Source organism: Pocillopora verrucosa, chromosome 2 (assembly GCF_036669915.1).
Source record: "Pocillopora verrucosa isolate sample1 chromosome 2, ASM3666991v2, whole genome shotgun sequence".
Lineage (NCBI taxonomy): Eukaryota > Metazoa > Cnidaria > Anthozoa > Scleractinia > Pocilloporidae > Pocillopora > Pocillopora verrucosa.
In genome coordinates, this window is record NC_089313.1 from 879,807 (window position 1) to 895,714 (window position 15,908).

General features: G+C 40.2%; 3 protein-coding genes across 3 annotated transcripts; 1 reads left to right on the top strand and 2 right to left on the bottom strand.

Moving 5' to 3' along the window:
- Nucleotides 1-380: 380 nt before the first annotated feature.
- Nucleotides 381-3,477, top strand: LOC131782569 (uncharacterized). The gene is made up of 3 exons (XM_059099316.2): nt 381-704; nt 1,086-1,183; nt 1,361-3,477. The coding sequence occupies exons 2-3, from the start codon at nt 1,093-1,095 to the stop codon at nt 2,332-2,334; spliced, it is 1,065 nt and encodes a 354-aa protein (XP_058955299.1). The 5' UTR covers nt 381-704; nt 1,086-1,092; the 3' UTR covers nt 2,335-3,477.
- LOC131782581 (LON peptidase N-terminal domain and RING finger protein 3-like) lies at nt 3,064-7,298 on the bottom strand. The gene is made up of 2 exons (XM_059099332.2): nt 5,759-7,298; nt 3,064-4,446 (listed from the first exon to the last, which is right to left on the bottom strand). Exons 1-2 carry the CDS (start codon nt 6,997-6,999, stop codon nt 3,744-3,746), a joined length of 1,944 nt encoding a protein of 647 aa, XP_058955315.2. The 5' UTR covers nt 7,000-7,298; the 3' UTR covers nt 3,064-3,743.
- A 1,971-nt stretch (nt 7,299-9,269) lies between these two features.
- Nucleotides 9,270-15,390, bottom strand: LOC131782520 (LON peptidase N-terminal domain and RING finger protein 3). The gene is made up of 2 exons (XM_059099255.2): nt 13,707-15,390; nt 9,270-11,151 (listed from the first exon to the last, which is right to left on the bottom strand). Exons 1-2 carry the CDS (start codon nt 15,044-15,046, stop codon nt 10,500-10,502), a joined length of 1,992 nt encoding a protein of 663 aa, XP_058955238.2. The 5' UTR covers nt 15,047-15,390; the 3' UTR covers nt 9,270-10,499.
- Nucleotides 15,391-15,908: the final 518 nt, after the last annotated feature.

A 15,908-nucleotide genomic window follows, 5' to 3' on the forward strand; every position in this document is an offset into this window, starting at 1 on the left:
CCTTGTTGCGAGTTAAACTATTCCGGGTTTTTTTTTTAAAGAAGGATACACTGAAGGTGATCCTTTATATTCCATAGGATCTTTAGAACTAAGCTTTTTTACACAAATGGCTATCCGTTCGTTATTTTATTTTTAGTTATTCTCAAAGAAAAAAAGAAAAGACGGGGGACCGGGTTCTATCCTGTTTAGTCTGTCCAAGACATGTTGAGCCAAAGCATTTAAGTCACGTGTTAACAACAGGGGTTTTGTTCATACTCCAGCGCACAATTTGATTGGAGAAAGGCAAATTACGTTGATGCATTTGGACACAAAATCTTAATAAGTTTGACGCCTCAATTTGAAAGTACTCTCTAATTATCTTCACCTTTGAAGTAGATGGCAAATAGAAACCTTGCAAACGCCCTGAATTTAAATACTTGGATAATGAACAGAGCACGATTCAACTTTGATAAAACCTTCCATTTCTGAGTATTCCTACTAAAGGTTTTTTTTCTGACGATGTCAGTAGGGTTAGATTCAAGATGGGGGATGACTGGTACCCGCTCCATAAGAGTCAAACACCAGAAATGTGATGTTTAATTCATTGACAATAACTCCTAAAGCAATCTGTGATCACTGAAATTTTGCAAGAAAATCCAAAGGAAAGAAGCACCGTTTAAAAAATCCGATGATCTAGTGGCAGAAAAAGAGTTTTATTCATTAAGGTATGAACGACGTTTTTGTATAAAATTATGTTTTAGTAAGAAGATAGGGAAATGTTTGATCATCTCAAATTTTGTTGTCTCCTGATCTTGGACAACTCGGTCAGGAATTAGATGAAAACTGGAGTGTGAACTGAAAAATTTCCTGGAACTCTGTTATGACTTGATTTCAAAGTATCCTACGAAATTGCTGTGGTAGATGGTATTTTGAAGACACAGAAGAGGTATCTAACTTTCAAACATTGCCAGGAGGGTTTAGTTCTGCCCAATATAAACCATATAGAAAACAATAATCAAAACAAGTGTTATTTCCTTTAACATTCCTTCCCAAGCGGAGGTAAATGAAGTCTAATTTTTGATATGTTTTAACTCTTCATTTACAAGATACATAATGAAATTGGGCTATGCATGGATTCTGTGGTTGGCTTTGGAAATTGCTGTCCTTGTAAACGCAGACTTGTCTTCAGACTCGTCCAAAAGAGGTTTGTAATCATAAGTTTGTGACCATATATTCCGTGCTACTGGCAAATAAGTGTGTTTTATTTTGGTGACTTGCACAAGAGGTTCTGCTCTCACAGACGTAAAAGTGAAAACGATCGATTGTAAATTTAGACGTTTTGAGTGTTAGCCCTTGGACTGATGCCTTCCCTTCTTTTTAGATGATTTACTGGGTCTTGATTTAGGACTGGGAGGTGATCTCTTTCATTCAAACTTCGGAAGTGATCTTCTGAAGGAAAACGTAAAACAAGATGACGCACATTTGAGAGCGGCGTTTCCTGTAATGGATGCCTTCAAGGAACACACGCTACTGTCGGCTGATGATCTGAAAGAAAAAGTCGAGAATAGTTACTCAGATAAAGATGGAATCCGTGAGGCGGTTGACGAAGCTTTGATGAAGCTTCATAAGAAGAAAGAAGAAGCGGCGGCTGATGCCAAAGTTTCGCATGTGCCACACAAAACTCATGTTGTAACAGCTAAAGAACTAATAGACGAGGTGGTGAAGCAGGAGATCGCAAACCATATAGACCCCAGCACTGCCACCTCTGACGTTACGAAAGATGTTGTTGATAACGACGAGTTGAAAGGAAAACTGCATCAAAAGCTGGAAGAAATCACAAGGATTGAGACGAAGTTGTTTTCTCTGATTCGTGATGTGAAAGGGTTTTTGTTGACAAAAAAGTCTGAAGAGGGGGCTGGCAGAGATGACATCGATAACGTTTCGTTTGACACTTTAGTTTCAAAACGTAGCGAAATTCCATTCAACATCAATCGATTCCGTGATAACACAAGTTTGGTGGAGGACTTTATCCGTGATGCTCTGAAAGACGACTTCACCATTAATCACAGTGTTCTCGGTGATATAGAGAATGAATCAGGGGACAACAGCGACGCTAAACAAGGGGATGCCAGAGATTTGCTGGGGAAAGAAGAAACAGAAAAGGCGTTGCTTAAAGAGGCAATCCCTGGGGAGATCGAAGACATCCCTATGTCGAGTTTAGAGCGGGAAATTGACGAAAACGACTCGGTTGCTAGTGATCATGGGATTACTCGTGACGCTCTTGTGGAATCTCCGCTGTCAGATTTGGATTATAAGAAAGTTACTGGCAAGAGATCCCGGCATTTTGTTTCGTAGAGATGGCAACGACTGCAACAACATCTTCGCCACAATCTGTCACTTACACTAAAGAGAATTTACTATATGCGTATCCCTTGGTAGGTTGTGTAAGACTTCCGATCTCAACGGGTCAGTGATGGCGGGATTTGAAGAGTCGCTTCAGAAGTTGTATCTGTACCTTAAGTAGGTTCATTACCTGATTACCACACTAAACAGGGTAAAAAGGGAAAAGAATTTATAAGGCGTTGCACGTTGTTGAAAGTGAACAGATTGGCCTCGAGACTTCATGCCCACTTAGTTAACAATTGTGTTTGAAAGGGGCTCAACCTTCCGAAGAGAAACGTTGTAACAATTTTTGTAGTGTTATTGCTAAATTAATAATGCAAGGCTAAGCAAGGTGGTGTGTGTGTAAGTGTGTGAGTGTTGGGGAAGAGGATGGGAGGGGAGGGAGGAGAGTCTGACCTGGAAGGTCTTACTTTGAAAATGTAATTAATCATTACGACATAGGATCCTAAAATAACAATAAATTTAATGAAGGCGCTGGTGTCGAATTCTTTTCCCCTTTCGTTCGGTGTATGCTCTTGCAATTTGAGATAGAAATCTGCTTAAAAATGCAAGTAAGGTTTCGTGAGATTATTTTCACGGTTTGGACCATGTAAAGAGGGTTCTGTCCTTTCCAGCTCTTTCGATAAATTATCTCGCGACACTTGGTTTACATAAGATACGTTCCAGAACTTCACCATGTAATTCCCATTTTATTTTTTATTCATAAATACTTGCCTGAAATTTTATAGTTATAATATAACAGGTCCAATTATATATCAAAATAATTAATAGAAATTGATCTGTTCTGTGTTTGCTTCAGCCCACGGCTAACGCTCTTCAAACAGTTTTTAAGTTGATGATGGCTGCACAGTCACTCTGTGTTTGTTTTAAAATGCACATACAAGCATGTTGTTTTACTCGTGACCATGTGTGGATAAACTTCCGGACTTACTGATCCCACAGAGAGAAACAACCGCACACAAAGAAAAGCCAAACAAACAAGAAAAAAACTATCACGAAACGCGTTCGCGACCTCACAATGCGAATTCAACGATTAACATAGAAAGCGACATATTCTCTGCATCGTCGTATTACATTAAAATATATATTCATTTATCCTTGTCTGCAATTTATTTTTCTGTTTTTCTGCTCGAGTTACCTTAAACTAAAATAAGTGAAAACTGAAGATAAAAATTAGACCACGACGAATAATCCTCGATAGGGTTTTTCTCAAAACAATTTCATGTTTCTAACAAACGGACACAAAAGTGAGTGAGTAGACAAATGCAGGGCTTCGCGCAAAATAATGATCTCAAGCTCTTGCTATTTTTCTCCTCTGCCTCAGACTCTCAGATGACAGTATTTTGTTGAAAGGACGAATCTCAAATGGTCAAGGCGTGACAACCATCGCTAGATTCTTCCGTCACATTTCTTCCATCCCGATCGTTGTTCGATTTCAGCAAGGCTTCGAGATGGTCTTGAATACTCTGTAATCTATCAGCTACGTGAGGCATAAGCAGTATCCTTAGTTTCTCTTGCGCTGAAATTGGTATTGCTGCCAAGGACCACCACAGCCAGGGGGAACCATTTGGTGATAGAAGCAAATGACTATCAGATGGGGGAATAGGTCCTAAAGAGTTCTCAAGACAAACTTTCTCGTCATGAGGTAATGCAGCCAGCCATCTCTTCAGCATGTAATGGCTTAACGAGTTGCGCCATTTCAAATGCAGTACCGCATGGTAGTCATCGATTCTTGCGTCTTCCAACCATTCCACTTTAGCTTTGGGGCAACCATCCGAAATATTTCTCGTAACAACACGGAATCGTTGTTTCGGAATTGCTTGTACCACCAACTTTCCGGTTGGGAAGCTTTCGGTAGCCTGTATCTCGACTATTGTTCCATGATCGGTGAAGCCTTTCTCTTCGTCAGGCAAACATATTCCAAACATACGGGAACCCCATTCAACAGAACGCCGCACCATGACTCGGTGGGAGGGATGAGACAGCGTAAGACGTATTCTCCCCTGTGGAATTACTACGGTACAAACCAGTATTGGCACCTCTACATTCTGATCAATACCTACCCTGAAAAGAAAAAAAAATGAAGTAATTTGAATGTCTGTAATCAAGTGAACTTAATAAAGCTTACTAAATGAAAAGAACTCCTTCGAGGAGAGGCGAAATAAGGGCAAGCAAAAATGCCAATCACTGCTATCACATTGATCTAGTCCGATAATAAATACCGCGATAATCTTACGAGACGTTTTTCTAATCTTGCTTTCGAGGGTTTCTTGGAGAAAATAACTTCAGCACTACCGCGAGACACATTTTAGCGTAAGGGCCCCTTACGCTAAAATAATTGAGATTCTTAAGTATTCATCGAATATCAAATAACTTTTTTTTCCTTGAAGAATGAAATTATAAGTCTTCATCAGGAATTGATTTAAAAACCCAACCTACGATAACATGGGATATTGGTATGTGCAAAGGAAGCGGAACTTTGTACCGAGACAAAAACCCCTTTACTCACTCATCCCTGCCAACTTTGATGAAATGGTCTTTAAGAAATCTGGCATAGAAATGTCAAGCGAACGGTAAAGATCCACTGATTTTATTTGAGACAGGCGATCAGTGAGCTTTCTCAGGGCAGACTACACAACATTTCAAGGTTGACGAACAGGAGGTTTGATTGACACCCAAAACAAAGAGGATAATATTTGCTGGAGTTATAAACAAACTCCTGTTATGAGTAAAATAACCGGCATTAAATTTCCGGACCTGAAAAGATAATGAAAAACCTAAAATGGTACATTAGAGTATCCAAGAGAAAATGGTACATAAACACAAAATGTCGGTTTTCATAGGGCACTTAGGTTCACTGAAGGAACACAGACACCCTTTAAGTTGCACAAAATAAACAATGGTCACCAGAAACAAAAGTTTGGCACAAAGGCTTCTGAGAATCGGTGGAGCACGATCCGAGCTACTGAACCGGATCCAGAGACAGTTAAGGGAAAGTAAACATGCCAATGATATACGACCCCCCTTGGCTTTGAAGTTCTTAATAAAGTAACTATCAACTGACACATGAAGTGCTAATTGTAATTATTTGAGCGTAAGGTCACCGCTTTCCCTTTCGAGAGAGTGTGTCGGTCGGTCGGGCCAAAAACAGAGAGGGAAAATCGACAGGTGAGCCTCAGTTCGGAAAGAGACTAAATGTGGACTCTGGAAAAGTAGGCATGTGCAATTTCTATTCAAATGTCAGTGTTGATTGTCTATTCACTCAACAATTATATTTTGGAGGTCAGACAGCGTGACGGGTATTCTTTTTATTATTTCCCACCCCCCTCCACCCCACCCCAAAGGAAAAAAAAAGTGATGACCTCAGTAATCTTACCTTGTCCACATCTTCATTTCCTTTGAGTGAGATTGTTCTCTCTCACGGTATGGCTTCTCTAGATAAATTCTCAGCAATTCATCCAAAACCAAGGTTAAATTCCAGTTATTGGTTTTTGAATCAGTCAAGATTGTTCCACAGCTTGGACACTTAGGTGCATACTCAAGACTTTCCTTGATGCACTCCTTGCAAAAGGTGTGACCACACTGGACTGTCACAGGGTAAAAAAGTAAACGTCCACAAATGAGGCACTGTAACTCAGTTACTTCGATAACGATAATCTCCTCGCAGCTGTTTTGAGCAATCCCTTGGTCATCGCTGCTTTCTTCCTCTGAGGAACTCGAGCTTTCAGTGATGTCCGTTTCTGATTTTACTTCTTGAAGTTCATCTGCAGCAGTGTTACTTGCAATAATTCTAGCAGCAACCTTTTCCTCAAGTTTCGTCAAAGTTACTGAGGTAAACAGTCTAAATAAACTTTCAGTTAACTCGTCGCGACGAGGCATGGTTGGATTCAGGGCAGCACAGCGAAGAAACTGCAAGACTGCATCGTCCAATGATTTTATTTCGGTTAAAATTTTCGCTTTTCTGTGAAAAGCATCTGGCAAATCTGGTCGTAACTGGCAAGCACTGCTAGCATCTCTAAGTGCTAAATAGTGCAGCTTTAATTTCAAGTAGGCATCACTCCGCAGACAGAGGCACTCATAATCTTTTGGTCTCGAGTGGAGAGCGACTGAAAACGTTTCCACTGCTTTCTTCGCACATTGTGAAAGTAACTGACTTTGGCCAAGCTTCTTTGCTTCCGCGCTTATCCCTCCGTCGGGGAACAGTTTTCTAATTATATCGGACAAGATACTATTCACTGACCGACTTCCCTCATTGAATAAATTATTTCCACAGAGAAGGCAGAAATTTAACGACCTCTCCGAACTGTCTCCACCGATCAACTCCGATTTTCTTCGGAGGCATTCCTGACAAACAGTATGACCACATGTTAGAGTGACGGGATTTTCAAACAAACATGAACACCACGGACAATGAAATATTCTTCTAGGTGATGATTTGATCTGTTTTATCCACGTGTCGAGTTCTTTCCTAATATTGTGAGCTTCGTAGTCCATCAGCACATCGACAAGAGGAAATAGAAGATCTCGGCATACCATGTTCCTACTGTGGAAAACATCAAAATACGACAGTAGAGTGTCTTCTAGGGTTCGACCATCGCTTGATGTCTTGTCCGACATTTTGATCGTCTTCCTTCTTGATGTCGTTTCTTTCGTTGATAACGCGTGGAAAAATTCTCGTCTTTTACACTGAAAAGCGACTGAGAATTATCACTTGCCCATTTGAGAAAGAATCGAGTCAAAACTCACCAATAAATGCGAATTATCGTTTAAAGAAAAATTTCGAGCAAACATTTCGACTTAGGGAGACCACAGCTTGCTTGTTAATAAAGTTTCATAACAAACTTTAAAGCCAGTTCCGGCAGCGTGAAATTTAGTCACGCTCTTTGTGAGCCACGTACTCTACCCAGGTGAAAAAGACAGAATACCAAAATAAAAAAAGAGGAAAGTAGTAAGTGAAGATTTTACGACACCTTAGGGCGCAGAAAAACTATATTTCCAAGCTTAAAATCATTCCTAGAACAATCGCGAGAAAAAAAAGTATTGTTTTTCCTTTTTCTTAAGCTTGTGTGTCCTACCCACCCCTCCCCTAAATGTTTCTATATTATTGTTATATAACAAATTTGAATAGCACGTTCTGAAATCAGGTGATTGTTTCAATTTCGAGTTGGCAGGAGCTAACCAAATATAATTTATAGAAACTTATAGAATTATTCAGAAAAAGTTTGTGTCTTAGTGAATTGGCTTGGTTCTTGTATTGTGATGTTCAGTTTGAGTTTTTGGGGGTTTATTTCTCAATTTGCTAATTCATACCGGCCAGACTCACGCGTGTAACACAACACTGATGCATGTTTACTTAGCCAGCGGGGGGAGGAGGAGAAAGAAAGAGAGAGAAAGAAAGGGAGATAGACTGGTGGATAATTTCAAGAGAGTCGGGTGAGTCGGGTTAGGCTGTACGGCTTCAACCTGTTACAGAAGAAATCATCGATTTGTTATTCGCTCAAAACAACAGATTGCGTCAGCACAGTGGCATGTTAATCCTGAGTTAAGTATTGATTCCATGTCAGCTTTGTATTATTGGCGAAAGTATATTGACAGATGTGACAAATACGTTTGCGGCTAATGCGAAACCTTTAGCGGTTAGTTCCGATAAATATTTTCTGCTTCTGTGTTCACTTTCTCCAATTTGAGCAGAGTTCAGTCAAGAATGAACTCCACTAACAGTAGAAAACGTAGCCAAAGAGAGTTGACATTTTCTTAGTTGTCGCAGAAATATTTGCCATATATATCAACATAAGCTACCACTATTGATATCCATTAAGAGCTAGTTTACATGGAAGTGGATGACCCTAGGTGAGTGAGGTAACCCGCCTAACCATGGTGCAAAAATAGCCTGCGTTTACATACAATTTTACTACCCCGGGATGCCGCGGTGAAGATTCTCAAGGTTGCTGTCACGCTTGTAGGAGTTAAGATGTCACTACCGCGACGTGTAGTAAAACGTTACCGAAAAAACGTACCCTATTATCCACTAAGATTTTCGATAATGGCTCGAAGCGTTAGCCGTTTCTAAAGGTACGACGTCTTCACTTCGGCATAACGTGTGAACGTAGTAATAAGTTCAAAGTAAGAACGTGAGTAATTATAAATTGATGTCGAAGTAGAAGTTGATGTTTTTGTCGTTTTAGTTCTGATTAGGACGGCTAGGAAATGTACAAAGTACCAAAACACACCAGTTTCGCTTATTTGTTTCTTTTGTAACATGAACACGACCCAAACTAGGCGGGTTACCCTTCTCTGCGACGTTTTCATGTCAAATTGTCAGCCCGGCTGACGGGAATACCCTACCCGACAGACAGGGCAACCTACCTAGGCGGGTCACCCCACCTATGATGTAAACGTGATCAAGATAAAGTAAAAGATAACATGTTGCGCCCCCCCCCCCTTCTCCCCCATGTAACCATGCCCTAGATGTCTTCGCTTGCACGTGAAGATATTAATAGCGCGTCACGCAATATAATGACTCGGCAAAAAAATGATGTTGGTTTCTAACTTGATTTTCGAACTTTACCCTGGTATGAACTATTAATAAACCCTACCACGGAACGATTTCGACTGTAAACTGATAATAAGTACTTTTGTTGTCGAATATGAAGGTTTTTAGGCTAAAATTAAGACGTTTTTAATGATGTTAAACGCTTTTATCACTGCAAGTTTTACAACGACACATGGGTCTATGGTCGTGGGTCCTCGTTATACACACACTCTGGGTTCTGTTCGAAACATAGGAAACGAGACTCCCACGCGAAGCTCCCATGCGAGTCTCTCTTACAAGAGCAAATCACTCTTAGGTGCACTCATCTTTTCCCAAAAACAACTTGAGGCACATGAATGATAAAATCTGCCTTTTATTTTCTGCTAATTTTCAGTCAATATAAATACAATCTAACATGCAAAACTTGGTGACTAAAATTTCTGACACAGTAGATTTAAATGGAGTGTCTGAAATTCAAACCACTGTTATCAGAATTCCTAGTCACAACAAACTAACAATAAAATTTCAATGCAAAATTTGACGCAGCTATCCATTCGTATGACCAGCATGTAAAGGGTCCGCTTACTTTTGCGTCTAATTGGCTGAGTACCAAAAGCGATGTCAAGCAGTAACAAGGCGCAACAACGAACCGATTTCGCTCTTGAAATTTAAGTGAAGAAAAAATTCGTAAACTCTTATGATCTGCTAGGGCAAATTCATAAATAAATAAATAAATTATAACAATATTCATCCATACTTAAGGATTCTCTTCCCTGAAGTTAACTCTGATGAAAATTTTTCTTAAAGGAAATAAACTGATCACTGAATTCTCACAGAGTAAGTAAGAGACAAATACATCACAAATTTTAGATCACCTAACAAGATTTGGGTTACTTCTCAGTTAACCCTGTTATATCGCCTCAGGTGGCTGAGACAACCCTCCTCATCGAGACAACTTTATGGACAGTTTACAAAGCGTTATGAGTTGTAGCAGCCGTCCCCTAAACAGTCTCTCTCATGACTGCTAGCCAGGTTACATACTAGACAAAACTAATTCGAACCGTCTCGTCTTGGGAAGGTGAGCCGAAGCATTTATATGAGAAAAAGGTGTCCTGACTGACAGGGTTACCCTACCTGCCGAAAAAACTAGTCCTCCCCTTTTTCAGAATTGTTTAAATTGTCTTGAAGAAATATTTGGAAAGTTAGGTCAGTCAAAGTAACTCTCAAGGAGCGGGGATGGGGGGCGGGGGTGGGGGGGGGGAAGAAAGGGAGGGCTGTCTCAGGTTCCCATGGACTCTCTGTTATAGTCCTTCAAGGGTTTTAAGCGTAAAAAGTAAAAAAGTAATGAACTCCAGAAAGGGATGCTTGAGATAACTTAACTTCGCGGGGCTTAGAAGTTTTCTATTTTCGTTTTTACTGGTGAAAATGTTCTCACTGGCTTCCAAGTAGTTTATACTTGAAAGCTGACCGAATTTCTGTGGGGTATTTTTCAAACTTTCATAACTACTTTACTCCATTTGAATCCTAACTTAGATCAATCTACTTAAAGATGCAAAGTTCAAAAGTTCTCAATATTCCACAGGCGCTAATTCTCGAATCTCACCCCGATCAAGAGTTCTAAAAAGCGGCGAAGACTTTGAAGCCGCTCAGCCAGTGACGTCATCGACAGAATGATAAGTTTAGCTTTATCTTTCAGTGGGACAGCCGCCAATCCCCACCACAGCCAGGATGGACCGTTAGAGCTGGGTACTAGTTCCTCAATGGCTGGCATGGAGCCTATTGCGTTTGTTACGCATGTCTGTTGTAACGGTGTCATAAGAGTAAACCAAAGTTCTAAAGTTCTATAGCAGTCGACGTTCATCGTCTGGAGGTCTGGATCTTCAGAATATGATTTGGGAATTTCGTCTTCGAGCCATTTTATTTTCGCTGTGTTATAACCGTCGGTCGTTGATCGGGAGACAACACGAAATCTTCGCACCGCCGTAGTTTCAACGATGGAGCGGCCATCAGGCAGAAAACTGACATTTTCAATGCGCAAAATAGTTCCGTAATCAGAAAATTCCTTGTCTGGGTCCTCAGAAAAAGCACACATTCCGAACATCCGGGAACCTAGCTCCACGCATCGACGGATCATAAGCTGGTATCGCGGTTCAAAGATATAGAGTGGGTATTTAAGACTTGGAAAAGCCAACAGACATACAAATATAGGCAGTTCTATATCTTCGTTAACACCAACTCTGTAACGAGATTCAAACATAACATCACTAATGAAATTTAACTCGTTCGAGAGGGATGGAGATCCAAGCAAAGCTGGCTTATAGCTTCTCTCGATTGGCTTCACTGGGAGTTTATGCACGAAGACCTCATAAGACAACGTCGAGCGAATATTTTCAAATTGTTCAGAAGCGCTGAGTTTGACATTAATTTGGGAAACCTTTCAGTAGAAGTTTAACTGGAACACAGGAGAGGCTAAGCCTGAAAGGAGCAAGGGGGGAAGGGTTGGAATTTAAAAAAATAATTTGATTTTTTCAACAACGTTGCCAATGATTTAATGTAAATTGGCCATCCTGGTGAGACTCTAATACGGACCTTTCGTCAGAGCGAAAGACGAAGGGCTAATACTCGAAACGTCCGTTTAAGAAACTCTTTAGGGTAGCCCATTCACATGATCAACTCAATTGATAAACCTAAATTTAATTGTTATAGCACCTAGCGACGCAGAACCAGTTTCTTTAGAAACTTGCCACCTTAAAATAACATTGACACGGATTGCAGACGTCAATCTTGAAAAAGAAAGGCCCATTTTTTTAAAACACAAAATCAATGATCCGGCCCGTTTAAAACAGATTTTGACACAAATTATGGTCTCTAAACTAGTCGAGGATGGTTCTTGATGAGGCACTGAATGGTATCTAATGCGACACAACACTCTCACGAATACACAGTCTGACTAACTGAATAAAGTTGATCAGCTTGTGTGCAATAACTTACATGTCGCTAGTCTGTGGAGATTTAAAAGATGTCCTATCGTTGAAACACTGTCGACCGTTGGGTTTTAGTGCAGGGAAAGGATGAAAAGTCAACGATTGAAAGTGGTTTCAATATTAAAAGGACGCCAGAAAAGCATAGAAAGGGAACACCCGAAAAAATCCTCCGACTCCATTTTACACATCATTTAACGTCTCTGAGATACCTAGTCTCTAACAACACGAGAAAATACAGAACTATTTACGATTCAAAAGTTTAAGACTCTCCCTAAATTATGGAGACAAAAGAAATCGCTTTGAGAGTAAGACACACCACAACGAACATGATCACTACTAAATTTGTGCATCTTAATTGGGTTCCAGTGAGAGCGTTTATTCTTCTCACTAGTAAGGGCTATGTATTACTATGTATCTTGCCTTTCTCACGTAAACGTTGTACATTGTAGTGTAATTTTTGAAATAGCTTTCGATTACTAGAAAATTACATAACCTTACGGAAGCCTTGAACATATTACATAACTAATTTGAGGATTCGTGTTGCCGGCACAATTATGTTTCCGTTCTTTTGTTAAATATAAGCTCCTGCCAAGGATTTCACACAATAGGATGCTTCTATCACTAAACAAAGAGTTCAATATATTTTACACGGAAGATTATAAAGAGTTCTCTGGCAGTTTGATTGCAATGCAATTGCTGCTTTTGAAAAGGATGGTAATAAATTGAATGAATATAACGCGGCTGATTATAAAACACTGTATTGACTTTGCGTGCGTCCTGCCATGTAGTGTCATCTGCGATAGATATTTCTCAGTGTGATACGGGTTTTAACTAATTTCATCGCCAGTAAGCATAAAACTCGCAGATGTTAACATCTAACTTCGAGGATAACCACTGAAAGCGCTTCTGCCTAAAGCTTTATTTCCACATAGAGTATTCATTTTGAAACTTTTTACGTCGATTTAATATCTTAATATTCCGAAGGCCACATGTACATTAGCCTAAAACTCTAAACGTTTATCTTTAAAAACGGAAGATCAGTAGTTTCGTTAAATTCAGCTGAAGCCAGGCTGATCAGGGAGCAGTTAACACTTCACGGATCACGTTGAAACTACTTCGATTAAATCTCAGACAAAACTTCCAAAGAAACTTACGTAAAGTCAAGCTTTCCTCCTCTAGTTTGATTATTTTGTAATACAAACAAAATCAATTGTCTCGAATTAAGCTCAAACATCACGAAACATCTACACCATGGGCGATAGTTAGAGAAGGCACAGTCTCCTTCACAGCTGTTGTTTGGCCTCGTCATGCATGGTTCTTGTACATCATTTCACAGTACACTTTCATCGAGGTTCCACGTCCAAAATCAAACGTGCCATAGCAATAGTAATTTTCCCACGTTTTGAAACACGTGTTTTTAAAATCACGGTAGAAAAGCCGGGTGAGGAAGTTAAAAACGTTACATAATTCACGAGAATTTTGCTTTCACTTTCCACTGTCACTAAGCACTTCCTGACAGAATCATGAAACAAATAAAATTTATGACTTAGGGAGAATCAAGACACATTTTTATGACAATCCGAGGTAACCCACATATTTCTAGAAACAGTTTCCGGGCTATTCTTTGTAACAGGCCTTTCTGTTTCTCCTAAGAAACGCGCGAAGCGTGAGAAATGCGATAATCGAGCCCTCTAGGCGAGAAGCGTGAGAGCTCCAGCCGAGGGTAGGGCGCGAAGTTAAAGCGAACAAATTTAGCTAAGAGCAGAGGAGGTGTAAGCTGCTTTATTTGAAAGAAAAAAAAAACTCACCCCTTCCAACGTGACTTTTCTTCTATGAAGCTCTTCTCTCTTTCAGCGTATTCGTCAGCAAAGAATTTCTTCACAGTCTCTTTAATGATCACATTAACTTTAGTGTTCCTTTCAACTCCGCAGTTAAGGGCACGACGACAGCATGGGCATTCTGATCTGTAATCGAGCCCTCTTTGTAAGCATGTTCTGCAGAAGGTGTGTCCACAGGTTGTAGTGACTGGCTCATACAGAATGTTATAACAGACTTTGCATTCCAGATCTTCAAGCTCCCTCACGGCATTAGCCTCACAAAGTTTAGTAGAATTCGAAATGAGCTCTGTCGAAGATTTGAAATACTTGGATCTCCATTCTCGAGAGCAGAGGGAACAACTATCAGAAGTGTCTTCAATAGGACGCTTTAAGGAAGATCCTTTTTGAAGAAAACTGTGTTTAAGAGAGTGATCATTTGTCTTGTCTGTGTGAGGGCTCTGACATGCACTGTTTCGGGTTAAACCTCCCAAATGGTCACCAGGTAAAAGCTTTCTGCGTGGGTCAGCTCGTTCAGAATCCAGCGTATGGGTCAGACAGGTGAGCAATTCTGACCGAAACCGCGGGTCTACCATAGGATCTAGTGCTAAGGCGCGCGAAAAACTACTTGAAGCAGCGTGGTAGTCTCCCACTTTCATCAACACCACTCCCCTCTGATGGAAAACGCTCGAAAGAAAGGGTCGTAAATCACAAGCAAGGTCGATATCTTCCAGGGCCTTTTTGTATAGCCCCATCTGAAAGAAGGCATGGCTCCGCAATTTTAAAGCCGTCACCTGTTTTGGAGACTTGTTTAGGACGTCCGACACGCTTTCAACGATTTTTTGCTGGTTACCCTGTGGTTCACGCCGAACGATTTCCTCTAACTGCTTTACTTCTCGTTCATACTCGTCGGGGAACCATTTTTGAATCAATTGTGAGACTAGGACATTTATCAATAGATTATTTTCATAATTTTTAGAGCCGCACAGTTTACAGTAGACAGCTGACACAGAAATTTCGCCGACTGGAATAATACATGTCTTGCATAACGTATGTCCACAGTTCAGCGTAACCGGCTCGATGTAAAAACATCCGCATAGTGAACAAAGAAATTCTTTCTCTTCTCTCTCGTCCACGCCTTTAACAGCCCTTTCCTGCGCTACGATTTGCCTTTGAAAGTCCACCAACTTGTTAGCAATAGGTGCAACTGATTGAGCGCCGGGTACTTTCACCGTCACTTTACATGCGAGATCTCTGATATCGGTGTGTAGCTTGTCGCTTAATTTCCACTCTCTCGATCGAAGGTCGTATGGCTCACGAATCTTCTTTTCCATTGCTCTGAACCTTCCAAGTCTTTAGGACTTTCTTTTATCTCCTCTGAACCAGGATTATCAATTTTTAGACGAGTTGAGTTGATTTGGCCATACCGTGAATGATAATCGATGGTTTGAATGAAGTCACCAAACAATAGAATTGAAAATCCTGAACTACACACTACGATCAGAAATGATATTCAAAAGTAGAAACCATCTAACCTCTGGTTTACAACAGCGAAAAAATCTTGATCACTCAACGACCGGCAGCCATAACTTTCCTCAAAACAAGTGAAATTTGACATGACCGGCTTTCTACGTAATTGGTAGCACTGGACTCACTAAGGCAAGATTGTTTGAATATTATAACAAAGAGGACGTTACTAGATTATGTAATCGCCGCTGATACATTCACGTGTAATCTTCACGCGATGGCCCTCTTAGTCACCCTGATATTCAACGTCACGATTCGGGCTCAAAAGCAAGAGATATTGAAGAGACATACGTTTAGCAATATCAAATTGTTTCTTTTAAGCTGTTCACACAAATTTCCAGCTCAAATCTCCAGCGCTTTTCTTTTATTTCTGTGACTAGATTACGTAATAACCTCTGAAAAATCTGCCCTCACGTGTAGATGCACATGTTACAGACAAAACAACTGAGAAAAAAAAAATGAGTGAAATAATTGATGCCTTGCTTTCGCTGTCAGATATCGAAAATTAAAATAGAAGACACACAAGGGTTTTGGGAGCGTTCTAAATTGTAAGAAGTATATTTCGTATCAGATAAAAGATTATACTGCGTTAGATTTTCTTTTTCGAGCAGTTGATTCAAATAGTGATAGAAAACAAAATGAGATATATCGTACTGTAAAGAGTACGCC